A 26,892-nucleotide genomic window follows, 5' to 3' on the forward strand; every position below is an offset into this window, starting at 1 on the left:
AGAAGCAAAAGAAGACAAAGTTCTCACCAAATTACAGATCCTCGCCGAGTGGCCTATAGGGTTTTAACTTTTAATCCTAACCCCCAACAACTTATGGGACCCCATCCGATGGGCCTAAAAATGAAGAAGTGGCACACACACACACACAAATAATCTTGCGTAAAAACTGATGACGTGGCAATTGTACGGACACACACATTTTGTGTTGATGATGTGGCAGTCGTACGGATTTTCGTTAAATGTGTTGGCAGCTTTGGTCACAAGCTTTTAGGACCAGATGCTTTTGGATATGGTGCTTTTCATGTAAACTGCTTTTTGTAGGCCAAGGGCCTTTAAATATGTGCTAAGGGTTCACTCTCTAGCACGCTTCAGCGTGGAGATGCAGAGTGGTGCTGTCGGCATTGTACTGAGTTGAAGCAATATAAAGAAATATCGAAAGGGGTGCCACAATTTGGTACCGGTGCTCTCTTGAGGTGAACTCTGCCCCACTCTGTGTCTCGCATGTAGTGCATCTCTTTCAGTTCAGTTGTTTTGAAGCGTCTAAAGTCTGTTCAGTCTGTTCTTTTCTGTTGGCACATGGTGCCCTCCCATTGAGTTGTGTAAAGATGAGAGAGAGGTTGCTCTCTTGAGGTGGAACTCTGCCCCACTCCGTGTCTTGCGTGCAGTGCATCTCTTTCAGTTCAGTTGTTTTGAAGCGTCTAAAGTCTGTTCAGTCTGTTCTTTTCCGTTGGCACATGGTGCCCTCCCGTTGAGTTGTGTAAAGATGAGAGAGAGGTGGCTTAAAGTATCAATACATTTCAAATGTTGAGCAAATATTATGAGCCATCATATTGCATTTTTGGGCACCCTCCATGCATCTCTCAAGTGCACTTTCCTTTTTGAATTTCAAAAGTATTTGTTTACAACCAAAAACCGGCCTTATAATGTATTTGTAGTATGTACACATTCCTTGAACCACGCATGCCATTTTTAGGGATGTGTTTAGTATTTCTATATGACATACTGGCATACGAAAATGTTAAATCCTTAAATCACCCAAATACCTCCCTAGATTCCCTCGCTTTCCCTCCCCCCTCAACACTCGAATCCTCCCCCCTATCGCCATGCACCGCCTCTGACCCCTGCTCCTACCTCCCATCTCCTCCCCTCGTGGCTGTGGCTCTCCCACTTCTGGCGGCACATCACACACACACACTCACACACAGCCTACCTCTCCCCTCCAACCCTGGCCGCTCATCCAGAGAGAGAGAGAGAGAGAGAGAGAGAGAGAGAGAGAGAGAGAGAGAGAGAGAGAGAGAGAGAGAGAGAGAGAGAGAGAGAGAGAGAGAGAGAGAGAGAGAGAGAGAGAGAGAGAGAGAGAGAGAGAGAGAGAGAGAGAGAGAGAGAGAGAGAGAGAGAGAGAGAGAGAGAGAGAGAGAGAGAGAGAGAGAGAGAGAGAGAGAGAGAGAGAGAGAGAGAGAGAGAGAGAGAGAGAGAGAGAGAGAGAGAGAGAGAGAGAGAGAGAGAGAGAGAGAGAGAGAGAGAGAGAGAGAGAGAGAGAGAGAGAGAGAGAGAGAGAGAGAGAGAGAGAGAGAGAGAGAGAGAGAGAGAGAGAGAGAGAGAGAGAGAGAGAGAGAGAGAGAGAGAGAGAGAGAGAGAGAGAGAGAGAGAGAGAGAGAGAGAGAGAGAGAGAGAGAGAGAGAGAGAGAGAGAGAGAGAGAGAGAGAGAGAGAGAGAGAGAGAGAGAGAGAGAGAGAGAGAGAGAGAGAGAGAGAGAGAGAGAGAGAGAGAGAGAGAGAGAGAGAGAGAGAGAGAGAGAGAGAGAGAGAGAGAGAGAGAGAGAGAGAGAGAGAGAGAGATATGAAATGAAATGTTATATTAACGTCTTCAAGAGGCCAAAGTGACCTATGAGACCAGAAAGTTACAATGTGGTGGATCTGATACAAAGTCAGAGTCAGAGTAACAAGATGACAACAATGACAAATGTCACAATAAAATACTATGGAATCCTAAACTACTAGGTGTGAAGAGCAGCTAGCTGGGATAGCTAGATCACAAGAGATCCAGCATCGGTCGTTGGCGGATCTCATCAATCTCCTCCATGGTCAGTAGTCTGACCGGGCGTCGTGCATGTCAAGCCAAAGTGATTCGAATCCTCTGATGTAGCCTCCGTCGATGCTGTGTAGTTCTCCGCAGTCACGGGCGTCTGGATCTTCCAAGGTCAGTCGCTCGGTCGATCAGTGTGCCTTTGGTGTGAGACGACGAGCTCTGCTGTGGTAGTAACTCCTCCAGGTGTTCAGTGGCAGCTCTAAAGAAATCTGTGATCTGTCTCTGGGACTGGCTAGCCTCTCCTCTCATCAGGCTCTCTCTGTGTCTGCTTAGCTCGAGAAAAAACAAACCCAAGCATCTCTGATCCTCGTACTGCATGACTTTGGAGAATGGTCCAAAGCCCTCTTTGAACAAGCAATGGAAGCGGCCTCGTATCTCGTAGTAGACGGGGCAGTGGCATGTGTAGTGCAACTCTGTCTCAGGCTCGATGTCACACAAGGGGCATGTCCTGGCCTCTGTTGGTACTCCGCTGTATCTCCCAGTCTCGATCCGCAGCTGGTGTGAAGATGTACGTATCTGGCCGATAGCACATCGTATCCCATGAGACAAGTGGGTGTCCATGTATCTCGGCCTCGTCACAAAGCCATCAACCGTAAGTTGGAGGAGATGCTCTCTGTAGAAAGCCATCTTCGTGCCCAGCTCCTGTGCTGGCTGTATCCATGTCCTCCTGGTGTCTAGCTGAGTCAAGTCCTGGCGGATGAGCCTGGTGATCTCGGACTGTGTAAGAGTCAGAGAGGGTGCATCTAGTGAGTACTGGAAGGGAGGCAATCTGTCTATGCTGAACCCATGTGCCTGAAACCATGATGTCATCTCCCCATACAAGCATGTTGTATCTCCCTGCATGGCTAATTGTCGAGAGGACTCAAGTGCAAGGCGGGCATATATGTCTCTGGGAAGTTCCCACATGTGGTGTATGAAGGAGACCGATCTGGTGAGCGCCTCAACCACTAGTGGGGGGGCAGCTAGCTCTGCTCGAACAATAGCACGTGGTACTGAGGCCTTGGCTCTAATGAGCCGCGAGATCATAGAGACCAAAGGCTTCTCCATGTCCCCCCATCCATCACTGCGGCCTGTCCTCCCGTGATGATGTAATGAAGGTCCCCAGATCTCAGCTCCATAAAGTAATGCAGAAGCCACCAGAGTGTCAAAGAGCCAGAGCTTCGTCCTAGGCTCGTGAAACTGAACCTGTGAACACATCCTTTCCAATCTACCCAATGCTGCATGGGCTCTGGTCAGTCTAGTCTCTGCTGCCCTCCTCAATGAAAATGCTGGCCCACTAAAAACCACTCCGAGGTAAGTGTGCGCATCTGTATACTTCATAGTCTCCTGGCCGTATGTGAATGCTGGTGCTGACCTCCTGATCCACTGTGGGGTGGCATTAAATACCATGACCTTGGTTTTACCAAGGTTGACGGACAAACCACTTTCCTGAGCAAACCTATTCAAAGCATCCAAGTGACGTTGCATCCCCTCCGGAGAGTCGGAGATCAACACAATATCATCAGCATATAACAATAATGGAATCCATGTCCCTGCCAGCTGTGCACCTCTATCACCATCTCTCTCAATGTAGTCAGAAACCTCATCCACATACATACCAAATAGAGTAGGAGAGAGCGGGCAGCCCTGCTTCACCCCAATAGTGGAGTGAATCGGTGTGGATAGACCCTCTGAGATGCGTACCTGCCCCACTACTGACCTGTATAATGCCATGACCGCCCAAATGAGCTCTATGGGTACTCCCATCTGCTGTAATCTGCGCATTAATCTAGCTCTAGGCACTGTGTCAAATGCTTTGCGGAAATCCACAAAGCTACAATAGATCCGTCTCCCACGCGATCTACCCTCCTCAATGATGGCTCTGAGTGTCAAGATATGGTCAAGAGTAGAAAAACCCCTCCTGAACCCTGCCTGCCCGGCTGCGCGTATCCCCTCCCTCTCTGCCCATCTACTCAACTGCTGCTCAAGAATAGATGCGTACAACCGTGCCAATGTGTGTCCAATCATGATAGTGCGATAATTCCCAGGCTCCATAGGGTCTCCCGACTTGAAGATAGGTACAATAGTAGATAGGCTCCAAGTATCAGGCAAGCCCTCACACATGTCATGGTTAAACATCACTGCTAGAAGCTCTGCTAGTAGATCTGTGGCATGTGTGAAATGCTTAGCCACTAAACCATCATGATCGTAAGCTCTCCCAGTCCTCATCCTGTCAATGGCCTTCCTCACCATCTGCGCGGTGAAAAAAGCACATGTGTGTGGGCATGGATCGGGAGGGTCGGGAAGGGGGGGCTGCTCAGGAACTGTGTACAGAGATGATGCGTACTGGCCCCAGTCCTCTGTAGAAGTGATGGCGTGGGGGGGGGGGGGGGGGGGGGGGGGGAGAGTGCTCCTGAAAGAGCCGCCATGCCTCACGTGAGTCCTAACTCAAGAACAACTGATATAGATCCTGCTCTAGCCTCTAGCCGAGCCAAAAATGCCCTCTTCTTCGGCCACACTAGGCGTCGAAAGTCAATCTGTGACTGTCTGTGAGTGATGTCCCCCAACAGCACCTCCCTCTGAAGTCTAGCTCTAGTGTCTCGGCATTCCTCATCATACCAACTGTTCTGGGGCATGCTCCCCGAACGGCGTCTCTGCTCAAGCTGGGTATGTGGGTATGCCTCTGCTGCTGCATCATGTAGTGTCTGTGTCAATATAGTAGTAAGCTCCTCCAGAGGTCGCCCTGGCTCCTCTGTGCATAGGCGTTTGTAGATCCCATCTATGTATACAGAGTCTGTCTCCCGCGTGAAGGTGTAGCGAGTAGGGGCTGCTGTCCGTAGCGTGTGTGCTACACTAAACTGAAAAGAGATGGTCATTGACACAAGAGCATGATCCACTGCCACACCAACAGGTTTGGGTCCAATCGTGAGATCCTGGATACTAGAGATGAGGCTCGGCTGTGCCATGACATAGTCCACTGTGCTGGCTCCATGTCTGTGTGGAAAGCATGTAAAACCCCCTGAGGCGGGAAATCTCTGTAGGCCATTCAAGATGGCCAATCCATGTGCAGTCCCCATGTCTATCAAGTGTCGTCCATACTCAATGTGTTCTCCATCTTGTGATAGTCTGGATAGGCCTGTCTCTGCAGCATCCAGCTCTCTCAGCATCTCCTCTGAATTATCATAAAATACTGTCTGATGATGGGCAGTCCTAGCATTGAAATCCCCTAGAATGATGATGTCACCATCTCTAGAGAACTCCCATATGTCATCATCCAAAATAGAGAAAGGGGATTGTCCTTTGGGTGGTGCATACACTGACGTGCTCGGGGGAAAGTAGCAAATAGCAATGTAAAGATATCTGTTTGTCTCTGCTCTCAGTCTCACCCACATGTACCTAGCTTGCTCATCTCTGCGGGCTATATGTATCAATGGTTGCAACTCCTCCCTGAATAACACTGCCACTCCTCCTGATCCCCGCCCTCTGCGCTCTGATCGTGTCTCCTGTCTATAGGCAGTCTCCCATCTATATCCACTGATGTGAGGCATAGACTGCCCATGGGCTTGATGTGTCTCAGAGTAGAAGACGATGTCTCTTCCCCTGAAACTATCCTCAAAGGCGCCCGTATCAAGTCGCATAGATCCATTACAATTCCACGTGGCAACTTTGAGGGTGGTCCCACGGGTCTCGCACCGTCATGTGGAGCGCCGCTCTACAATCACAACCCGGCCATCTCTGTAGAAGGCCGTCTTTCCCTTCTCCCTTGCCGCTTGAATCTCTGGCATTACCTCTCTCATATGTGCAAGCTGTGTGAGAGTGAGGTCATCTCCAAGGAATATGCCCGTTTTCTTTAGTGTAGGACGCTTCTTCAGGAAGTCCTTCTTTGCCTCCATGGATGGGAAACGGATGATTAGAGCTCTCCCTTTTGAAGTCTCCCCATTGCCTTGTGTCTTCTTCCCCACCCTCCATGCCTTTGTATGAGTAGCCTCACTACCCATCATGCGGAGAAGTTCTTCAACTTCTCCTTCCACATCATCTCGGTCTTTTAGACCGGTTACTCTTATATGCAAAGCTCTAGTTTTCCTTCGTTGTTCTTCTTCTAGAGTCATGTTGATGATTGTAGGAGAGAGAGAGAGAGAGAGAGAGAGAGAGAGAGAGAGAGAGAGAGAGAGAGAGAGAGAGAGAGAGAGAGAGAGAGAGAAATGAAATGAAATGAAATGTTATATTAACGTCTTCAAAAGGCCATAGTGACCTATGAGACCAAACTGATACAAAAGTGGTGAATCTGGTACAATGTTTGAAAAGTGTGAGATTGTGAAAATAAACGCGAAAAACTAAATACAAAGTATTAGATAAACTTCTTAGCAGCATTCTGGGTGTCTGGCTAGAATGCTTCTAATCCTTTGTTGTAGTCTCCTCCAGTGAAGTGTGCTTCTGCATCTCGGTCGTGGTTGTCTCGATTTCCTGCTGGTGTGTCTGTGAGTATAAGAGAGAGAGAGAGAGGTCGGCTACACCGCCTAAGGCCGCCGTCACGTCACCCTCGAAAGAGGCTCCCCAAGCCACCTGGCACTATTGGCAAGACACCGACTTTGAGAACTCCCTGGAACCTCCGCCAGTTGCACACGCGCATAACAAAAATACATACCCCCAATTTCCAAAGTATCCGAACGAAATACCACTTAAAAACTGCTTTTTCCATGATTGACTAGACATACTTTGATGTTTTTTTATTAAAAAAAACATCAAATTTTGTGATTAATACAAATACTTTGATGTTTTTAAAAATGTCATAGTGTGTGTTTTTTTAAAATGTACGCATCTAAGAATTGAGTTAGTACACCGCTTATTACTCACAACCCTTGGGAGTATGAGTTGGTGACATTGTACATTTTGTAAAAGCTCAGTTTTTATTATTTTAATCCTTTAATTAATATAAAAAATACTTTTTCATTTGGAAATTAGTAAGCCAATTTTTTATTTTATTTTGTCTTTAAAATTAAAAATAGCTTGCTCCCGGCCACGTCCTAACGATATATTGATTGGATAGAATAAATGTCGTGAGCACTATCTCCTACTATCTCTACTCAGGAGTTGCTATGTTGTAGCTATATGGCAGCTATGATTTAATCACTTACCGTCCATTTGGAAGCCAAAACTAAGCAAATTAGAGTAAGATATGGAGGTAAGTGGATAAAACATAATCCCCATGCTTTGAAGAGAGCCCATTATATATATATATATATATATAGAGAGAGAGAGAGAGAGAGAGGCCTTTAGATAACTTTAAGAGGAGACAATACAAAGGACACTATTATATACACAAGCTCTCCTACTGAAGATCTAACTTCTCTTTATGCAATGGCCATTGCCATGGCTCTCCTACAGAAGATCTAACTTCTCTCCATGCAATGGACATGGCCATGGCTCTCCTACATAAGATCTAACTTCTCTCCATGCCATTGCCATGGCTTATGCCATTGCAACTGTGCATGTAATTTGCACACCCTAATGAAATTAATAAAATTGCCAAATGCACATTCACATCACTCAAAGAGAGTTGGATAGATGGAGAGAGGAAAAGAGTGAGAGAGGGTGGGCCAAAATAGAGAGAGAGTGAGTGCGTGCAAGGTAAGATAGAGGGGGAGATAATTTGAATCATCTCTTTATCTCTCTCTCTCTATGGAATCTAGTTACTTCAGAATATGAACCTTATGACAATAAAGTAAGATAGTTAGCTGAGGTAGACTAGTGAGCAACAAAGCTAGATGATTGAGATTATTTTTTGCTTATTTTTATTAGTGGATTCGATGGCATGGGTGGACGGTGGAAATAGGCCGTAGTTGAGAGCTAGTGCATAGCCAGACCACCTAGCTGGATCTACTAGCATTTACCAGATGTATTTACCACCGTGATTGTATAGTGTATAGTCAGTGAGAGCTCAGTCAAGTACCTATAATAGGACCCATTACTTCATTTTGGGGTTGTGATTTTAGAGGCGATCATTTTAGAGTCTAGAGTCCACCCTTGTAATTGCTGAAGCAGTTGCTCTTAGCAATCATTGCACTTTCTTTTAGCTTCATCTAATGCTAGTTGTACTAATTCCAATATAATACATCACTTCTAGTCTCTTGTTCAATTTCTGTATTTGCATTTCCATTTCAGTCATTGTTAGCGGGTCGCCGCGATGGACGTTTGTAGCATAGCTACTTAGACACTAACATAATGTCAATACGTATGGAAGCGACTCGGATGGGGAACAAAGACTCTTTGAGGGTGTCAACCTCAAGAAGTGAACCTATGGAACAAAGCCATCTCTAGCAATAGCAAATCTATTGCTCTCTACTCAAGCAATCTACCTATGTTCTGTCTCATTGCTCTCTGTTGTCCTGTCATTTCGGCACTCAAACGAAGTCCAAATGCAACAAAACTTAAGAAGGAAAGGGGCACTATCCTACCAAGTCTGGTTGCAATCTGACAAGGTACCAAAATCAGGATCCATCATGATAAAGGTCTTGAAAACTGCAACAGAACAGTCTAGAAAGGTTGCCCTATGGTTTAGGAACACTCTCCTATGGTCGAAACGTCAAAAAACAACCATGAACGCACTCAAAAAAGCCGATTTAGCTCACAAACTGGTGTCGTGAACCACAACAAAGTTGAGAATGATTACACTTAACTTAAAGAGTAGTAGACAAGGAATACATTGCAATTGTTGAAAACGAATTTGGGTTACCAGAGCTCAAGAAAAATGGATTACATTGTGCTAGAGGGTAGATGCTCTTAGTCGTACGCTCCAAATCAAAACCTTTGATAAGAGATTATGATGTCCTTTCAGACTTACAAAAATTAAGCTTTATACCTAGGGCTTCTCTTGGCCAGTGGTGGTTGGTTTACAAGGCTCAGACTACCAATACCCCGAAAGACGTCTGGGAAGTAAATGTTGTCCGTTGAAGAAGAACCTAGCTCTAACACGAATCTCCTCATCTCAACCGACTCACTAGTTGCACAACCAGCAACTGCAAAAGGTACAGTTGCTGACCGCTCCAAGAGAAAGCATCAAATGTCACATGGGCATTGCACTTTAGCCATGTGGACATGCTACTGCTACAAGTGAGCATCGGTCCTAGTTAGCCTAGGATCTAGTGTGGCATTTTGTGAGCCTCTAGAAGGACGTGCATGATGAGGCAGGTCATAGTTGCATACCCTTACTTGCATAGTACAGTCACTTACCCATATTGGCATACGAGTAAGTCATTTATTAATAAGTGACTTTGACATATGACATTTATAAAAAAGTAGGTACAATAAATGGGTACCTATAAAAGAGCCACTTGGCCTTTAGTTTTTAGGACATCAGAACCTAGTACCTACAGGGGCATCCAACACCCATAGCACCGCATTACCTAGCGTTCCGATTGCCAGCACCCGAGCATCATTAACGTTTTTGCATCAATTCAGCCCAGCGTTCTTACACTAGATCAGCTCATCGTTTTTGCATCAGATCAGCCGTAGCGTTTTGCACATCCTGAACGTCAGCATCAGATCTAGCCTAGTGTTTTTGTATGAAGTACAAGCATTCAGCATTTAGCCATTGCATTCAGCATTTGTGCAAGTAATCTAAAGCAAGTACTAGCTCTTGCAACAAAGCAACGGGGGCCTTGAGGGTGGTTGGGACCCGACATGGAGTGGCGTCTCTCTCTCTCTCTCTCTCTCTCTCTCTCTCTCTCTCTCATTCGACCACTACTGGCACTCTCATCGACCGAGCATTGGAGCTACAGAGATACAGACGACCGCGACTGAGGAGAGGAGCTACACAGCATCGACGGAGACTACAACAGAAGATTCGAGCCATACTCTCTCGACATCCAGAGTGCATATGAGGATGGATCCTCACCATTTCTTCCATCTTTGTTTCACACACTGTTACATCCAGTTTACCGGGTACCTATTGTATCAGCTGCTACACCCACGTAGTTTTAGATTGTAGTAGTAGTAGTAGTATTTTGTTCCACTTCTAGTTCTTTTCTAGTTCTTTTGTACCCAGACATGGTATTAGATTCACTATTTTGTAACTGATTGCTCTCATAGGTCATTTTGGCCTTTTGAAGACGTTAATATAACATTTCATTTCATTTCATTTCATTTCATTTCTTTGTCACAAACGGGAGCGCATAACAATATAAAATATACTCGGATAAATAGAATTTATCACTTAATACTGAAGCCAAAGGATATATAGAGAGAAATAAATAGAGAGATAGAGAGTGAGAAGATCGACACAGTACTGGGGACCAGAAGATGGGCTGGTCCCCCCCCTTAAAGAGAATTCTTTATTAGGGAGAATCTTTTTACAAGCACAAGAACCGGAGAAAACCCCTCCGTTCTAAATCTCTGACTCGATGGTCGTTCCTTCCCGTAAGGGAAATCCAAGAGACAAGCTCTCAATCCTTTTTTCGTTTGTACTCGGAGTTGAGACTCCGCAGACAATTTTCGAATTCCGTTTCCGGAATTCCCAAGCGTAGGCCAAAGCCTTCTCGCTTCTCCTTCGTGATGAAGTACCTACAAACACACACGCAAACACACGACAATTCGTATGGCGAATCCACAATAGATACATGTCGCTCTTGCGCGGGAAAAGCGACTTCCGTGCTTCTTAGTCTCACGATCTCTCGCGTCTTCTGGCGGCAGAGTCTCCTCTTGCTTGCATTCGTAACCTCCCTTCAGTGAGGGCATGTGGTGCTTTTATAGCTCCTTCACCATGGCACGAATAGCTGCTCGCGGAGAGATCGCGGTCGGGTTTTTTTTTTTTAATTTTAATTTTTTTTTCGCTTTTTTTTTTCTTGCTCTACCTGAAATAGGGAGAGAGAATTCGCTAGCTGGTTTTGTTGCTTTATTTTCTAAGTGGCTGCGCACTTATTAAGTGGATGGCCGGCATATTTTTAAAATTGGTTTGAACCTGCCCAAAAACTCAATAAAACCTTATAAGTTAAAAACAATGCTTTCACAGCACTTCCCAGGCGTCCCTGGATGCAACCACATGCACGAATGCAATGCAAACATAGATTCCTCGCGGGAAAGCGTTTGCTCTTCCCGGAAAACTCGTTAGAATATTCCGCTTTTTAAGAAAAGCTTCTCAGAACCCATCTTTATTCTTGTGCTTGCGTCTTTACGCGTATTACTCTTTCCAGTTCGGATTTCCTCTCGACTATGGATATCCCCTTTCCGATGCACCCGTCACCCACCTTGTGACGAATCAGGAATACCCATCACCTAGTCCTTTCCTACCGAACTTACGGTACAATCCCCTTCACGATGCTCTATGTCACCCATCCTATGACGCATCAGAGATGTCCGTTCCCGGATGGTCGGATACTTCTTCCCGATGCTCCCTGTCACCCATCCGATGTGACGCATCAGAAGTACCTGTTCTTGGTGGCCTTACGGATATTCCCGTTCACAGTGCTCCTGTCATTACTTTGAATGACGCACAAGGAATACTCTGTACTCGGATATCTCCAGTGAGAAAAACCCTCACTTAAAATTCCAATAATTCATTTAGAATTATTTTTCCTGTTGTTCCAAGCGAGAAAACCCTCTCACTTATAAATCCAATAATTCATTTAGAATTATTTTTCTGTTAGATAAAGCTAATTTAGCAACATCCCTCTCACTTATAAACAGTTGTCCTCAACTGTAGAGGTCTAATTGAATTGCCGGGGAGAAACCGGAAAATTTCAAATCTTGCTCAATGGTGAGTTGAGCCAGTCCTTTCTCAAAAGAAAACTTAGAAATTAAATTAAACAAAAATTCAATAATTCAATACTTACCTTACCAGTTCATGTCCTTCCTCTAGTACCTCGAGGATATCCTTCACCATTCATTAAACTTAGGAGCCATGTAAGAACTCGTCATTCTCGTCTTTTCGAGAATCTTTTAACTCAATTCCACCTTCTCAATCCCGAGAAGAATCATCCTCCTAAAAATAAATTTAGGTCTATGTCCTTGCGCATAACCTTGCGCTATTAGTCCTGAGGATATTAAACCTCTTGTGTCCTCCCACATAGGGAATGCCCAAATCATAAGAGTATTAATCTTGATGTCTTCCTTCACAAACAAAGTGTGTGATCACCTTAAAGAAGGTTCTTGTTTCGGGCCGTCTCTCAACGTAGGCGGACGGTTCCAATCCAAAGATTCCTTGTGCACAGCGCACTTCCTTCCAATCTTTTCCTCCTTGCAAGCATCAATGACGCCTTGCAAAATCTCAGGCAGATAGGATTCTAGCCATAGCATTTTCTGAACGTACGTTCAAACCCGGTTCACAATAGAGCGAACCCTCTTTGATTCTCAGGGACGTTCTCGCATATGTAATTCTTCCCATTTTGAAACGATTGGCGAACTATATTCTTACGAACATAATAGTTCGAATTTATTCCAGTAGCGTATAAATGCTACTTGACTTGCTCATGGAGAAACATATACCGCAACCAAAAGTTGCTTCTATAATGTTTAAAGCACATAGCGTACTCAATGATCAAAGATCATCAGAAAACCACTTCTCCGTAGAGAAACTCAAATTCCTTCTTCCGAACACATCTCAAATAGAGATTCTCGTGTCGGAGTATCCTTGCGCACAAAAAGGCGCTCAAGAGAGTATAACAAACTCTCGTCCAGTTCCTTGGCATAGGTCTGCTTCGTGTGTTATCCATGTACCCAAAGGTGTACATAAGTTTCAATGAGCCTGGGAATTTACCTTCCCTTCGTAAGATCCTTAGAGCGAAGACGCTCAACTTGACGATCCCTTAGCTCGATCTTAGAGCAAAACCCGCTCATCTAATAATCTAGGATTTCAATCCTTGGATTCCTCGAGCACAGGCCGTAGTCGTCGCTTGTTCCTTTCCTCGTAAAGAGAGTATTCCTTCACTTGTGCGAAAAGTACTACCATATCTTCCCTTACCGGGTAGGGAATGTGGGCTTAAAGAGTACTCAAGCTTCATGAAAGCTTTTCTTTGCTTGAAAGCTCAGAATGGTTCCTTCATAATTTCCTACCCGCAATAGCAGGTAATTTGTTGGAGAACTACCGGATACCAGATCAATCATGGACCTTCCGGATGGTTAAGCAAAGCAGTTCATCGTATAAAACAATGGTCTGACTCAACCTTACTCTGATAAACACTCGAGAGTGATTGTCCTGGTTAGACACGTGCATATCTCGTGCATAAAAGCAATACACAGTTGATGAGTTTCTCAAAGATTTAACTTTGATTAAAGACCTGCCCTCTCACTTTAAGTTTGAGGGTCTTCTATTCAAAAACTCAGGAGTTAGATTGAATTCCCTTACTCCAAACTCTCTCCGGATAGCAATGTATCCTTCGAGGAGAGGTAACAAAAATTCATTTTTTAATGTGTTCAATGGTTCTCATCCCAGTGCGGGGATTGTATTCTATGTACACTAAGGTGTACACTTTCAGCTTTTATTGCCGACTCCACTATCTACTGCAAAGCATCTTGCAGATGCGTCTACAAAATCGGGCAAAAGTCCTTCGTTGAATTTCTTCATCTTTCCTTCCTCAGAGAGGGTCAAGAGTGGAGCTACCTTGGTAAGAGTGAACCACTACTTGCTTGGACTCACTCGTATTTCTATTGGGCAAACCGATCCCAATCTTCTTGGATGCCTTCCTCAAAGCGTAGAGGAAAAAAATTTGTCGGAAAATTCAGCCTTGAATTGAATCTAGGTCTTGTTGTAATTTCCTTGCAAAGCTTTGGTATACCACCAAGTACTTGCAATCCCCTTGAGGTGTTTGGTCACATGCCTCACCTTCGACGCTTTTCAGAAATTGCCCTTGGCAAAGGCAACTTCAAACTCTCGAATGAAAGCGGTAGCTTTCAGGACATCTTCCCTTCCGTCAAAAGTATCAAACTTGACTAGAGTGTTCCTAGATCTAGAGACCTTCTTCCTATCCTTCCCAAAATGACGGGATTTCTTGGCTATGGTTTTGGATTGATGTTCATGGATATTTTCTGGATTCTGAAGGATCTCGAGCATTCCGCTCCTTGGATTCTCTAGATTCTTGAGCATCATGCTCTTGTTGCCTTCTCAAAGAATCCCAAGTCTTGTGTCGACTTCTTGCAGAGAGAAAAAAAATTTCCAACTCTCCAAGCTTTTTTCGTGCAGGACTTAGGTTTCCGCCTGCTTACTTCTCTCTTGGCTTGTCATGGCTTCTTCCCGTATCTTCCCGGAGTCGTCCTTCTTTACAGAGAAAGAGAGGAGACCATGCTCTGACACCACTGTCACAAACGGGAGCGCATAACAATATAAAATATACTCGAATAAATAGAATTTATCACTTAATACTGAAGCCAAAGGATATATAGAGAGAAATAAATAGAGAGATAGAGAGTGAGAAGATCGACACAGTACTGGGACCAGAAGATGGGCTGGTCCCCCCCCTTAAAGAGAATTCTTTATTAGGGAGAATCTTTTTACAAGCACAAGAACCGGAGAAAACCCCTCCGTTCTAAATCTCTGACTCGATGGTCGTTCCTTCCCGTAAGGGAAATCCAAGAGACAAGCTCTCAATCCTTTTTCCGTCTGTACTCGGAGTTGAGACTCCGCAGACAATTTCCGAATTCCGTTTTCGGAATTCCCAAGCGTAGGCCGAAGCCTTCTCGCTTCTCCTTCGCGATGAAGCACCTACAAACACACACGCAAACACACGACAACAATTCGTATGGCGAATCCACAATAGATACCTGTCGCTCTTGCGTGGAAAAAGCGACTTCCGTGCTTCTTAGTCTCGCGATCTCTCGCGCCTTCTGGCGGCTGAGTCTCCTGTGCTTGCATTGGTAACCTCCCTTCAGTGAGGGCATGTGGTGCTTTTATAGCTCCTTCACCACGGCACGAATAGCTGCTCGCGGAGAGATCGCGGTCGTTTTTTTTTTTTTTTTTTTTTCTGTGTTCTACCCGAAATAGGGAGAGAGAATTCGCTAGCTGGTTTTGTTGCTTTATTTTCTAAGGGGCTGCCCACTTATTAAGTGGACGGCCGGCATATTTTTGAAATTGGTATGAACCTGCCCAAAAACTCAATAAAACCTTATAAGTTAAAAACAATGCTTTCACAGCACTTCCCAGGCGTCCCTGGATGCAACCACATGCACGAATGCAATGCAAACATAGATTCCTCGCGGAAAAGCGTTTGCTCTTCCCGGAAAACTCGTTGAAATATTCCGCTTTTTAAGAAAATCTTCTCAGAACCCATCTTTATTCTTGTGCTTGCGTCTTTACGCGTATTCCTCTTTCCAGTTCGGATTTCCTCTCGACTATGGATATCCCCTTTCCGATGCACCCGTCACCCACCTTGTGACGCATCAGGAATACCCATCACCTAGTCCTTTCCTACCGAACTTACGGTACAATCCCCTTCACGATGCTCTATGTCACCCATCCTATGACGCATCAGAGACGTCCGTTCCCGGATGGTCGGATACTTCTTCCCGATGCTCCCTGTCACCCATCCGATGTGACGCATCAGAAGTACTCGTTCTTGGTGGCCTTACAGATATTCCCGTTCACAGTGCTCCTGTCATTACTTTGAATGACGCACTAGGAATACTTTGTACTCGGATGTCTCCAGTGAGAAAAACCCTGTCACTTAAAATTCCAATAATTCATTTAGAATTATTTTTCCTGTTGTTCCAAGCGAGAAAACCCTCTCACTTATAAATCCAATAATTCCATTTAGAATTATTTTTCTGTTAGATAAAGCCAATTTAGCAACACTCTTTGTGTCTGCCTCTCTTTCATTGTGTTTAGTTCTCTTCAATGAAGTAAAAGAGCCTTGTGTATATGCAAAGTACTATATTCGAGATAAATCTTGAAACCCTTCTGCTGCACCTGACATTGGTATCAAAGATCTTGACGTACTTTGGCTTCGCGAACTCAAGGGAAGTACCAAGAACCCCAAGTACAAAGAACATATCTCATTTTTTTTGGTTTTGTGTCCCTACCCCTTCCATTGCACCTGACATTAGTATCAAAGGTTTGGATGTGCTTTGGTTTTGTGAACTCAAGGGAAGTACCAAGAACCTCAAGTACCAAAGAACCTATCTCAGTTCTTCTTTCCTCTAAGAAGTTTCGTGTCTCTACGCATGTTACCAGATGCCGGGCCCCACGACTCCACCACAGACAGATCAAGGAGATCTAGACCCGAGAGCGTTGAGTTGCTGAGGAGAGACGAGCCCTGATGATGGCTCACCCAGCTGCGTTCATCCGAGCAGCCCTTGCTTCCGATCCTCCCATGTACCACATTCTACACCCCCCTTTTAGCACAGGATGGAGCTAGCTAGCTTGATGCATCTGCATGGTTGTACTACCCTGAGCATATAGACATGCACACATCCCTAGTACTAGAGCTCCATTCCATTAACAACCCTCCCCCCCCCCGGTCCCATCATACACCAAGGTTTCCTCTTTATTTTGTTTGGATTGTTGTGTCTTTTCCGATAGATGGAAGACACATGTATACTTGATTTGTCTCATAGGCAAGCACAAATTTTGATAGTTTTTATTTTGCCAGAAAAGATACAACTAATATTTTTTATTTTCTGGTCTTCATTGATGAATGCATTTTTTGTTCTCTGTTTCTAGGCATTTCCACAAGAAAGGGTGGGTGTTTTTGCTCGTCGTGGAAAGGGTGGCCCTCTTGCAGTGGTGGAATACAGTGAGCTTGACCATTCCCTTTCACATGCAATCAATCAAGAAACAGGGCGGCTTCGCTTCAATTGGAGCAATGTATGTTGTACGTTTTTTTTTGGCTGCTGTTGCAGTAATGAAAATTGTTGTGAGACTTGAAGGATGTATGAAAAAGTTTAAGATAGTAGGCATGGTGGACTATTGGGTTGCTTGAGAAAGCAGAAAGGTACCCCTGGATAGCCAATGGGTCTTTCAGTGGCTATCTATGTTGGTCTTTTATGACCTGTGAGCTTGTGTTGATTCTCAACAAATTTGAGGCATAGTGTATGGCGTCTAGTGTTGTTTGTATTTGGAAGTTAGCGATTCTCATGTGCACCATCGTCCTAGATTATGTTTTGATTGGTTTATAGACGCAGGTCTTGCCAAGCGTGTGTATTTTCAAAAGCATGTTCAGATAAAAACACCTGTAAAATCAGTATTGCAGAATGTCAGTAATTAAGTACTTAAGCTTGCACGATCTTTGTACTTTGCATGCAGTTGTGCAAGGGCAATTTTCCTAGGCAATTGCTGAAAGGTTAAGGTATAAAAAGAGTTGGAAATCTTGCCTCAGTTGTCCTTGATGTCTAGTTTCATGTATGAGTACCAGCACCATGTGCAAAGCTGGAGGTTGTTTTGTCTGAACACCTGGTTTTGTCTGATCTGAAGTGTAATATAATTAGGACTCCATTTTAAATTTTTGTTATTAATTTTTATTAATTGTGTTGCTAGGTTTGTCTGCATCTGTTTTCGCTGGAATTTCTAAACGACATCACAGAGGACCTTGAAAGGGACAGCATGTCGGTAATCTTTCTCCTTTCTCCATCTTGTTCTTATATCATTGGAATTTTACTCCCCTAGTTGTATATCTTTTGTAAATCATTATTCAGCTAGCAAGAATTTGATCGTCTAAACCTTGTTTAATGATGTGATTATGAGTGAACTATGCCTTTAGAAAATATGGGAGATGTATATAAGCGAGTGGTAGGGATAGGAAAATGCGAAGCAGGATCAGCAAATAAGAAACTATTAGCCCCATGTTTAGCAAGAATGTTTCTCCTCTTGACGCTGGTTATGCTCATGTGTGCACGCTTGTGCACGGGAGCATATATTAATTCCCAGTTCTACCCACCATTGGTTGGTGTCCATGTAGTGGGGATGTTGCAGTATTTAGTGAATAGTATGCATGATGAAGCTGATGGTTATGGTGCCTTGGGGATGACTGTGATGAGTCTTGCACTTTCCTTCAAAAGTGAAACTGAGCTTTTTTTGGATTTATCTATTGGATTTATCAAGAGATATGTTTTAGTCGTGTAGCAAACATGTATATTTCATCCAAGTTATTACGACCAGTTGAGATTGTTCTAAATCTTTTTAGCTCAGTGGTGTGTATGCCCATTGCCCTATCGACTACCTTTATCTCCTCTTTCTTAGTGCTAGCCTTCATTACGGATGAGTTACCCTGCATCACTAGATCCATGAAGAAATTCGAAACATGGACCTTTGTATTGATGCCTACTTGCATGCATGCACACGTGAGAGCATACATTGATATCCTGTTCCACACGTAGTGTCCACTATTGGGCACCAACGACGTTGGGGGATGTCTTAGTGTTCCGATGGTTAAATGCCTTTTGAATGACTACCATGAGTCTATAAGAACAACGCCGTGGTTGATTATCGAGTGAAGAAAGTGACATTGACAAATGAAAAGGGCCGAAAAATTGTACTTGATGTGAAATTGAAGGGCGAGTCTGTCCCTATTGTATCGGCTTTGGCCGTTCCGAAATTAATGAAATCCAGTCTAATTGTTTACTCGATCTTTTTGAAAGAGTTGAATGATGAACATAGGACAAATATGTTTGAACTTGATAAAGAACGCCAATATTTTCTCCACACTTATGCCGATTGCTTTTCTGAGAGCCTGCCAGGTGAGTTGCCACCAGCTCGTCCTGAGGATCATACTATTGATCTAATACCTGGAAGCACACCACCGAACCGGCTACCTTACCGTGAGTCGAGCCCAAAATGAAGAGATTATGAACCAAGTGAAAGACCTTTTGGAAAAGGGTCTTATCCAGCCGAGTACTTCACCCCATTGGCTCTCCGGTGTTGCGGTTTAAAGAAAGATGGATCTTGGAGAATCTGCATTGATTACAGAGCTCTCAATAAAATCACCATCAAGAACGGATTTTCGATTCCAAGGATCCTCTTGTTTTAGAGGATATCATTATATTAGAATCGGACTGGGAGATGTCTACAAGACAGCCTTTCGGACGAGCTTCGGTTTATATGAATTCTTGGTGATGCCTTTTGGCCTTATAAATGCTCCAACGACTTTCAACCGAATGATGGATAGGATTTTCAGAGAGTACAGATTGTCTGTCGGCACTTTCTTTGATGACATTATAGTCTTCTCCAAGGATAGAGCATAGACACCATGTGCGTCAAATCTTTCAGGCATTGCGAGATCACAAGTTAGTTATCAATGTCAATAAGAGTGAATTTTTCTTGCCGGAGATACACTTTTTGGGACACATCGTCTAAGCAGCAGGAGTACAGATGGACCCGGCCAAGATTGACACTATATGTAATTGGCCCGATTTGAAAAATGTTCATGAAGTTAGAAGCTTCTTGGGCTTATATTCTTACTACCGGCGGTTCATTTGAAAGTTTGCAGAGGTAGCTTCCCCTTTGCACATTCTGGCATAGAAAGGAGTCCCTTTCTCGTGGGGACCCACAGAGGTCTTTTAGACACTGAAAGAGAAATTGACAACGGGACCAGTATTGACTTTGCCGGATTTGCAAAAGTCATTCGAAGTGTATTGTGATGCTTGTGGTCGTAGTCTGGGTGCGGTCTTAATGCAAGAAGGCCATGTCATTGCCTATGAGAGCCGATTGTTTTCAAGGCCGGAATTGACGGCACAGATTTATGAGAAAGAGCTTTTGGCGATTATCCATGCTCTTACTCAGTGGCGACATTACGTACTCAAAGCCGATTTTACGGTCTTCACTGATCATCAAAGTTTACGCTACTTCTTGTCTCACAGAAGCAGCTTTCGGAAAAGCAGATGCGGTAGGCTAACATCCTGTCACAGTTTCACTTCCAGATTGTCCATGTTCAGGGACAGAAGAACTTGGTGGCAGATGCTTTTTCTCGGAAGCTGTTAGTCTTGGCTATTTCCGCGATTCAATATAGAAGCTTCGAGGACATGGTTGATCAACACCACAAATCCATATTTTTTGGATGTATTCACTCGAATACAGAATGGGGAGGTAGTGCGGGATATTCCATACGAGATGGCTACTTCATGAAGAAAACGATGTTGTGGCGTTACACAACCGTTGAGGGAAAAGGTTCTAACTGAATGCCATTGTCCACCTTTTACGGGTCACCGCGGCATTGACACCACCTTGAAAGGTATGGAGCGCTACTTCTTTTGGCCGAGACTCAAGAAGGATGTGGACGACTTTGTACGCAGTTGCCTCGTATGCCAAAAGGTCAGGTTTGACAGGCTTAAAGCACAGGGATTGTTACAGCCTTTACCCATTCTCACCCGCCCTTGGGAAAGTATTGCTATGGATTTCATTTTTGATCTTCCGAAGACACGGAGTGGGCATGATGGCATTTGGATTGTCATCGACAGATTTAGCAAGCAAGCTCACTTCATTACAGTGAAGAAAACAATCAAGTCGGATCATTTAGCGAGACTGTTCATTGCACAGATTTTTAGATTACATTGCATGCTTGAGACAATTGTCTCTGACATACATCCCCGATTCACGAGTTTGTTTTGGAAGGCTATTTGGAAGAACATTGGCACACGGTTGCAGTTCTCGTCATCATTCCACCCTCAAACAGATGGGCAATCTGAGATTGCAAATTTAGTCGTACTGGATTTATTCAAGTCTTACATTTCTGATTAGAAGACTCAATGGGAATTTTTTTTACCCTCGGTGGAATTTGCCTACAATAACACGATCCACTCTTCGACGGGGAAGGCGCCATTTGAGATCATTGAAGGTGCTCCGAAGGTTCTACCCTTCCTTAGCACAAAAGATAAGATTTTTGAAGCCGACCAATACACAAGGGACTTGGACACTGCTTTTGCCAAGGTCCGGGAGGCTTTAGCGAAATCTCAAGAAAGACACAAGAAGGCAGCAGATCGACACTGTCTTGATTTGAAATTAAAGGAAGACTATTGGGTGCTCTTACGTTTTGAGAAGGCACGCCTAAGAAAGAAAAAGGGAAAGGAACGGCTTTTCTCAAAGCTTAGCATGAGATACTATGGCCCTTTCCAGATAAAAGAAAAGATAAATGATGTCTCCTTTAGATTGAAGCTGCCTGATACTTGGATGATTCACAATGCATTCCTTGTGAGTCTATTGAAGCCTTTTAAAGGCGATGTGCCCGATGATGGGGAGCAACCCAAAGTGGAGGAAAACTCGTTCCATAACAGATAATGGCACACAAGGATAGAAAGATCAAAGGTAAAGTGATTAGGCGGTTCTTGGTTAAATTCAAGAACTATCATGCATTGGATGCGAAATGGATGGAGTAGGAGGACCTAGCAGAAACTCCTCAGATTCGGAACTTTACCTTGAAGCATTCGGTTTAGCATAGTCTCCTCCGATAGAGCCCCGATTTTAGCATGGGTGAATCTAGTGCAGCGGGTTTGGACAAGAGGGGAGTCACTCCGCTCCTTTGTCAATGGATTACCCCGATTTTGAATAGAGTCACTGATGTCCCTTTGGGTTTCAGGGATATTGATGGGTTGACAATATTTTGTTGTATGACTTTATGAACTGGAATTCCCGAAAATGAAAATGATTGATTTTTTTAGTTGACTTGTTTGAGTGCAGGAACTGAAAGTCGAAATGATTGCAGCATTTCGGTCTCGTAATTCTCTATAGACATGATTGTAATAAGGATTAGTTAATTTGGCATCTGTGAGGTCCCGACTGGATCTAGATGCGATTACTAAATACGTTGCCGATTAATCATGGTCTGAGATTTGGAATGAATTTGTATGTGATTTGTCATGTGATGTCCGGTGATGTGAGTGTCCATTTGTACAAGTGCTAGATGTGTTGTGTCTAGTCCGTTGGTACTAACAGTCAGTGTCTACTAAGGCAGTTTATGGCCTCTGTCTATTTTGCAGGCGTAATCGCCCTCGATTACAATTCATTCAAGACGGGGGTATGTCACAAACTGATGATGTGGCAGGCCCCCGGACATTTGGTAGCAGTGTACGGACCTGTGAAATGTGTCGACAGGCTGACGTGGCAGCCAACGGAAATCTCGTCGGAAAACGCGTTGACATGCTGATGTGGCAAGCCGTACGGATAGCAATACGGACGTTCCACTTTTTACGCTGAGAGCCGTACGGATTTCTAGAAATTAGCTGAGAAGCTTTTGGGTCCTATTCTTTAATTTTTGAGAAACTTCTAAAGTTTCAAAAGCATTTGATTTTGAGATTTTTGGGGCTCTGCTTTTGGACATCCCTTGTAACAATAAATAGCTCTCTTGGGTCTCATAACTCAGGGCATCTGGACGCAGAGTCTGAGTGTGAGATCCGAGAGACTCCCTTGTACTTTGCACACAGATTAATATAAAAAGAAATACCGAAAGGGGCGCCAGTCTTTGGGGCCAATACCCCTGGGCACGGAACTACGTCGGACCGTGTTGTCTTTGTGAACTGTTTTGAAGTGAATCTCTGTTGTGTCCGGTAGAATCTTGACTTGGGGTGTCCAAGTTTGTTACACCAATAATATTATCCGCAAAGTTTGGTGCCTTATGAAAATCTCCACAGAGAAATGCATTAGAACACCAATAATATGAGGAAACAACACTCCACAACCGCGCCCCATTAGCAGAAGCTGTGTATGCATATAACCCACCAAATTCAAAGACTTCCCCATTAACAATACATTGAATGACCATCCGTCTCCACCTGGGTCATTGAAGACCAAAGTCAGGTAGAGCTCATGTCGAACAAGCACTCCAGAATAGCGAGATGATCCTGCATAGGCTATTAAATAGCCTGCAAAGTAAGAAGTCTGTCATGCAAATTGATGTTGATTATGTTCTTGAAGAACCACTATGTCTGCTTTACATGTATGTACATAGTGCCAGATAAGCCGCCACTTGTCGTGATTCATAACCCACGCACATCATAGGAGATGCAATTCAAAGAACTATGCATACTTTATGGTATATACAGTGGGCGAGGAAACAGGAAGAAAGAGGGACTCAAGTACCAGTGCCCATCGACACATCTTCCCGAGCAGCAGGCACATGAGGAGATGAGTCAAAACCTAGACCAGGAGGACTGAAAACAAGAGCACCTTGCACTGAACAAGCTTCGCCCGTAACCACTTTCTTGTAGGAACGAACAACCTTGTCCTAGGCCTCAGACAAAGAAGTGTTTTCATTACAAGGGAGTTTTTTCTGAGTAACATTCTTCGAAGGGGGCACATAGTTACTAGAAGATGCCGAAATACGGGCTTTAACGGTTTTCTTGGGGACTATCCAAGCCTGAGAAGTTGAAACTTGTTCTTTCCCTTTGTCTTTAACATTTGGAGAAGCAGGAAGTGCAGACAATTGTACTTGTTTTCCTTCGTCTTTATTCGCCCTATGTGTTGGGGAGGAAGTTGAAGCACCTGTGGTTGGTACCTCAGAAAAAGATTTTTGAGGTGAGGGAGGCTGAGGGGTAGGCAGCTGAAGAAGGTGGTTGTAGATTTGGTTTTGGACAGTCGGACTGCATATGACCAAATTTGCCACAACGGAATCAAGAATTTGTGAATTTACCCCATTTGAGTCTGAAAGGACGCTTTCCAGCCATTGCATCCGGAGAATCAACCAAAATGCTTGCTGCAATAGGGATGTCCGTGTTCCACAATACAAAAGCGATTTGTGTTTGCATCCAGCTTAGGAGGGAAAATGACTTTGCCCAACTAGGCGGCCAACAAGGGAAGAAAGCGAACGCCAAGTGCGAGGAAAGTCGACCATGATGAATAAGGTTCTGATAGTCCTTGGTGAGAGCCTAGGGCAATACATGAGTCATTTGCGTATTGAAGAAGAAAGGAGACATTTCAAGCAAAGCATCCCTACCATCCATGTCTGCTAACAAGACTTTATAAAATCCTCTCGCGTCGAAGTAAACCCCAGGACTGCTTGCCGCTTGAGCAGGAAATCAACCCATTGGCCTACATCTTGAGCAATAGGCATTTTGCCCGAGAAGAAGAGAATCACCGCATTTACGGCATATTGAGCAACGGGGTCCATGAGCTCCTGCATCGGAATGCGCACTTCCATGGCAGGAGCATCAACCGACAATAGCACTCTCCTAAAGACACTTACACTCTTCAAACCTACGGAGATTTAGAAACCTGCAACTCTGTATAGGGACCACAAAGCTATGTACATGAAGCCACACCTGACTTACATTAAACTGTACACCCCCTAGTCAATACAAAAATCACTGTATTGTAGCAGACCACACTGCACCCCGGACTTGTATCAAATAATAAACTGACGGAGAGGGCTGGCTGAGCCGAACTCTCCCACTTCAACCAAAAATGCAAGACAAAAACGAGGCGTCCTTTGGGGGACTGAGACGAGTGCGCATGGCTGCTCTCAAACTCACACACACACACACCCACCCACCACCATAGAGGTGCAAGACACACACACCCTCTGTAACAGACTTGGGCACCCCAAGTCTAAATTCTGTCGCGACACGAGAGAGATTCACTTAAAATACTTCACAACTTTAAAATCATAGTTCAATTTGGTCGACACGGCCCGGCGTAGTTCCGTGCCCAGAGAGATTGGCCCCAAAGACTGGCGTCACTTTCAATATTTCTTTTATATTAATCTTTGAGTGAAGTACAACTCCCGCAGGTCTTCTGCTCTCAGACTCTGCGTCCAGACTCCAGATGCTTCGATACCACTGTAACAGGCTTGGGCACCCCAAGTCTAAATTCTGTCTCGACACGAGAGAGATTCACTTAAAATACTTCACAACTTTAAAATCATAGTTCAATTTGGTCGACACGGCCCGACATAGTTCCGTGCCTAGAGAGATTGGCCCCAAAGACTGACGCCCCTTTCGGTATTTCTTTTATATTAATTTTTGAGCGAAGTACAACTCCCCGCAGGGTCCTCCGCTCTAATTTTAGTAATTTAGTGCATCAAGACACCCGTGGAAGATCAGTGCGGTCTGGGTGTGATGGCTAATTTTACTACGCCGGAATATCAAGAGTTCCGATCTGGACGAAAGGAGAAGCCAACTCCTCGATCAAAAGAGTCGAAAGGAGAAGCTAACTCCTTAACAAAAAGAGCAAATTGATTGTCTCTCAGAATGACCCTCGGATTTTTTTTTTGAGCTAACTTGAGTTGTTTTGTAGATATGCTATAATCGCGAGCGATTACTCTCTTTCAAGAAGGGGAGATGTCACAAACTGCTGATGTGTCAAAGCCCTAAAGAATGGAGCCAACTTGCAGATGCCGGCTGAGGGGCCTAAACCCTAAGAAGAACAAGTAACAGAAGAAGAAGTCCTACGTTGCAACTTATGTGGACCCAGTCCGATGGGGCCCCAGTGACATAAAAGACATTAAAATAAAGCAGGACCCACACAAAGAATTACGCTGGCTGATGACGTGGCAGCAATACAGACGCTCCGAAAATTGCACTGGCTAATGACGTGGCAGACTGTACAGATTTCCGTGTTTTGCGCTGATTGCTGACATGGCAGTTGTACGGAATTCCGTGATTTACGCTGGTAGCTTTTTGGCATTGCTTTGGGACCATAAGCTTTTAAGTTTGAAGGCTTTTCATGTAAACTGCTTTTCATAGGCCAAGGGCCTTTAAATATGTGTTAAGGACTCATTCTTTGGCATGCTTCCTGGAGAAGGTGTAGAGTCTGGAGTACCGGCTTGTACTGTGTTGATGCAATATAAAGAAATATCAAAAGGGGCGCCAAGGTTTGGGGCCAATACTCTCTGGGGTGGAATTCCGCCACTCCGTGTCGCGTGTCGTCTCTCTCTCTCTCTCTCTCTCTCTCTCTCTCTCTCTCTCTCTCTCTCTCTCTCTCAGTTTAGTTGTTATTGAAATGCTAAAAGTCTGTTCAGTCTGCTCTTTCCTATTGGCACGTGGTGCCCGTCTTGTGACACCCTCGCCCACATACTCATGCAAATTGCCAGGAACAGCTGATTGCCCACCCCTGCAAAAGAGGAACACGCAGAGGCAGTCGAACTTCTCACACACACACACACACACACACATTTTTTGTTTTGTAAATCCTTTCTGATTAATTTACAGGTGGGAAACCTCAAGACGAGGAAAACCCACCACAAAGATCATGCACAATGAGAAGAGCATGAAAGTGTTCGGCTGTAGGCGCGTGTGCGCGCACACACACACACACACACACACACACACACACACACACACACACACACACACACACACACACACACACACACACACACACACACACACACACACTAACATTATACTTTATTTGGTGAGGTCAAGATGCATTGGGTTCTCTGGAATTTTTTATAAACGCATCTTCATATCTCTCCTCACATGACAAAGTCTGATGCCACTCTGTGCTGCATGTTGTTGGCCAGAATCAGGTTGTGTGATATCCTGCTATGAAATTTTTGCAGGTATCATATTGCAGAGAAAAAGATATCGTCAATTGAGGGGACAGTCGATGGAATTAAATTGGAACAATTTGTTTTTGATGTGTTTCCTTACTCTTCTTCTTTAGCCCTTTTTGAGGTTAGTGTGGTGCTCTTATACCTATTTGGTGTGCATTAATATTTGTGATTTCATTCTTCATCGTTTGTTCTTGGATATATCAGGTTCTTCGAGAAGAAGAGTTTGCACCTGTAAAGAATGCTAGTGGAGCCACATCAGATACTCCTGACACTGCTCGACTTCTTTTACTGAACCTTCATACCCGTTGGGTGGTAGCTGCTGGAGGCTTTGTCACACACTCAATACCTCTTCATTTAACAGGTACTCATGGAAGAAAGTCTTGCATCTAATAATGTATAGTCTTGCTGATATAATGAAGCAAATAGG

At 44.3% G+C, this 26,892-nt stretch overlaps 1 protein-coding gene across 1 annotated transcript in view; it reads left to right on the forward strand.

Annotated features, from left to right (window-relative positions):
• The window catches only part of LOC147454601 (UDP-N-acetylglucosamine diphosphorylase 2-like), a 69,052-nt gene that overhangs the window by 20,829 nt on the left and 21,331 nt on the right, over positions 1-26,892 (forward strand). Inside the window, exons 11-14 of the mRNA XM_086516497.1 lie at positions 16,712-16,855; positions 17,525-17,592; positions 26,472-26,586; positions 26,670-26,826. Of these exons, the coding sequence (XP_086372623.1) occupies positions 16,712-16,855; positions 17,525-17,592; positions 26,472-26,586; positions 26,670-26,826 (484 nt within the window). The remainder of the gene's footprint in view (positions 1-16,711; positions 16,856-17,524; positions 17,593-26,471; positions 26,587-26,669; positions 26,827-26,892) is intronic.

Source organism: Adiantum capillus-veneris, chromosome 7 (genome assembly GCF_014529385.1).
Source record: "Adiantum capillus-veneris isolate H3 chromosome 7, ASM1452938v2, whole genome shotgun sequence".
NCBI lineage: Eukaryota > Viridiplantae > Streptophyta > Polypodiopsida > Polypodiales > Pteridaceae > Adiantum > Adiantum capillus-veneris.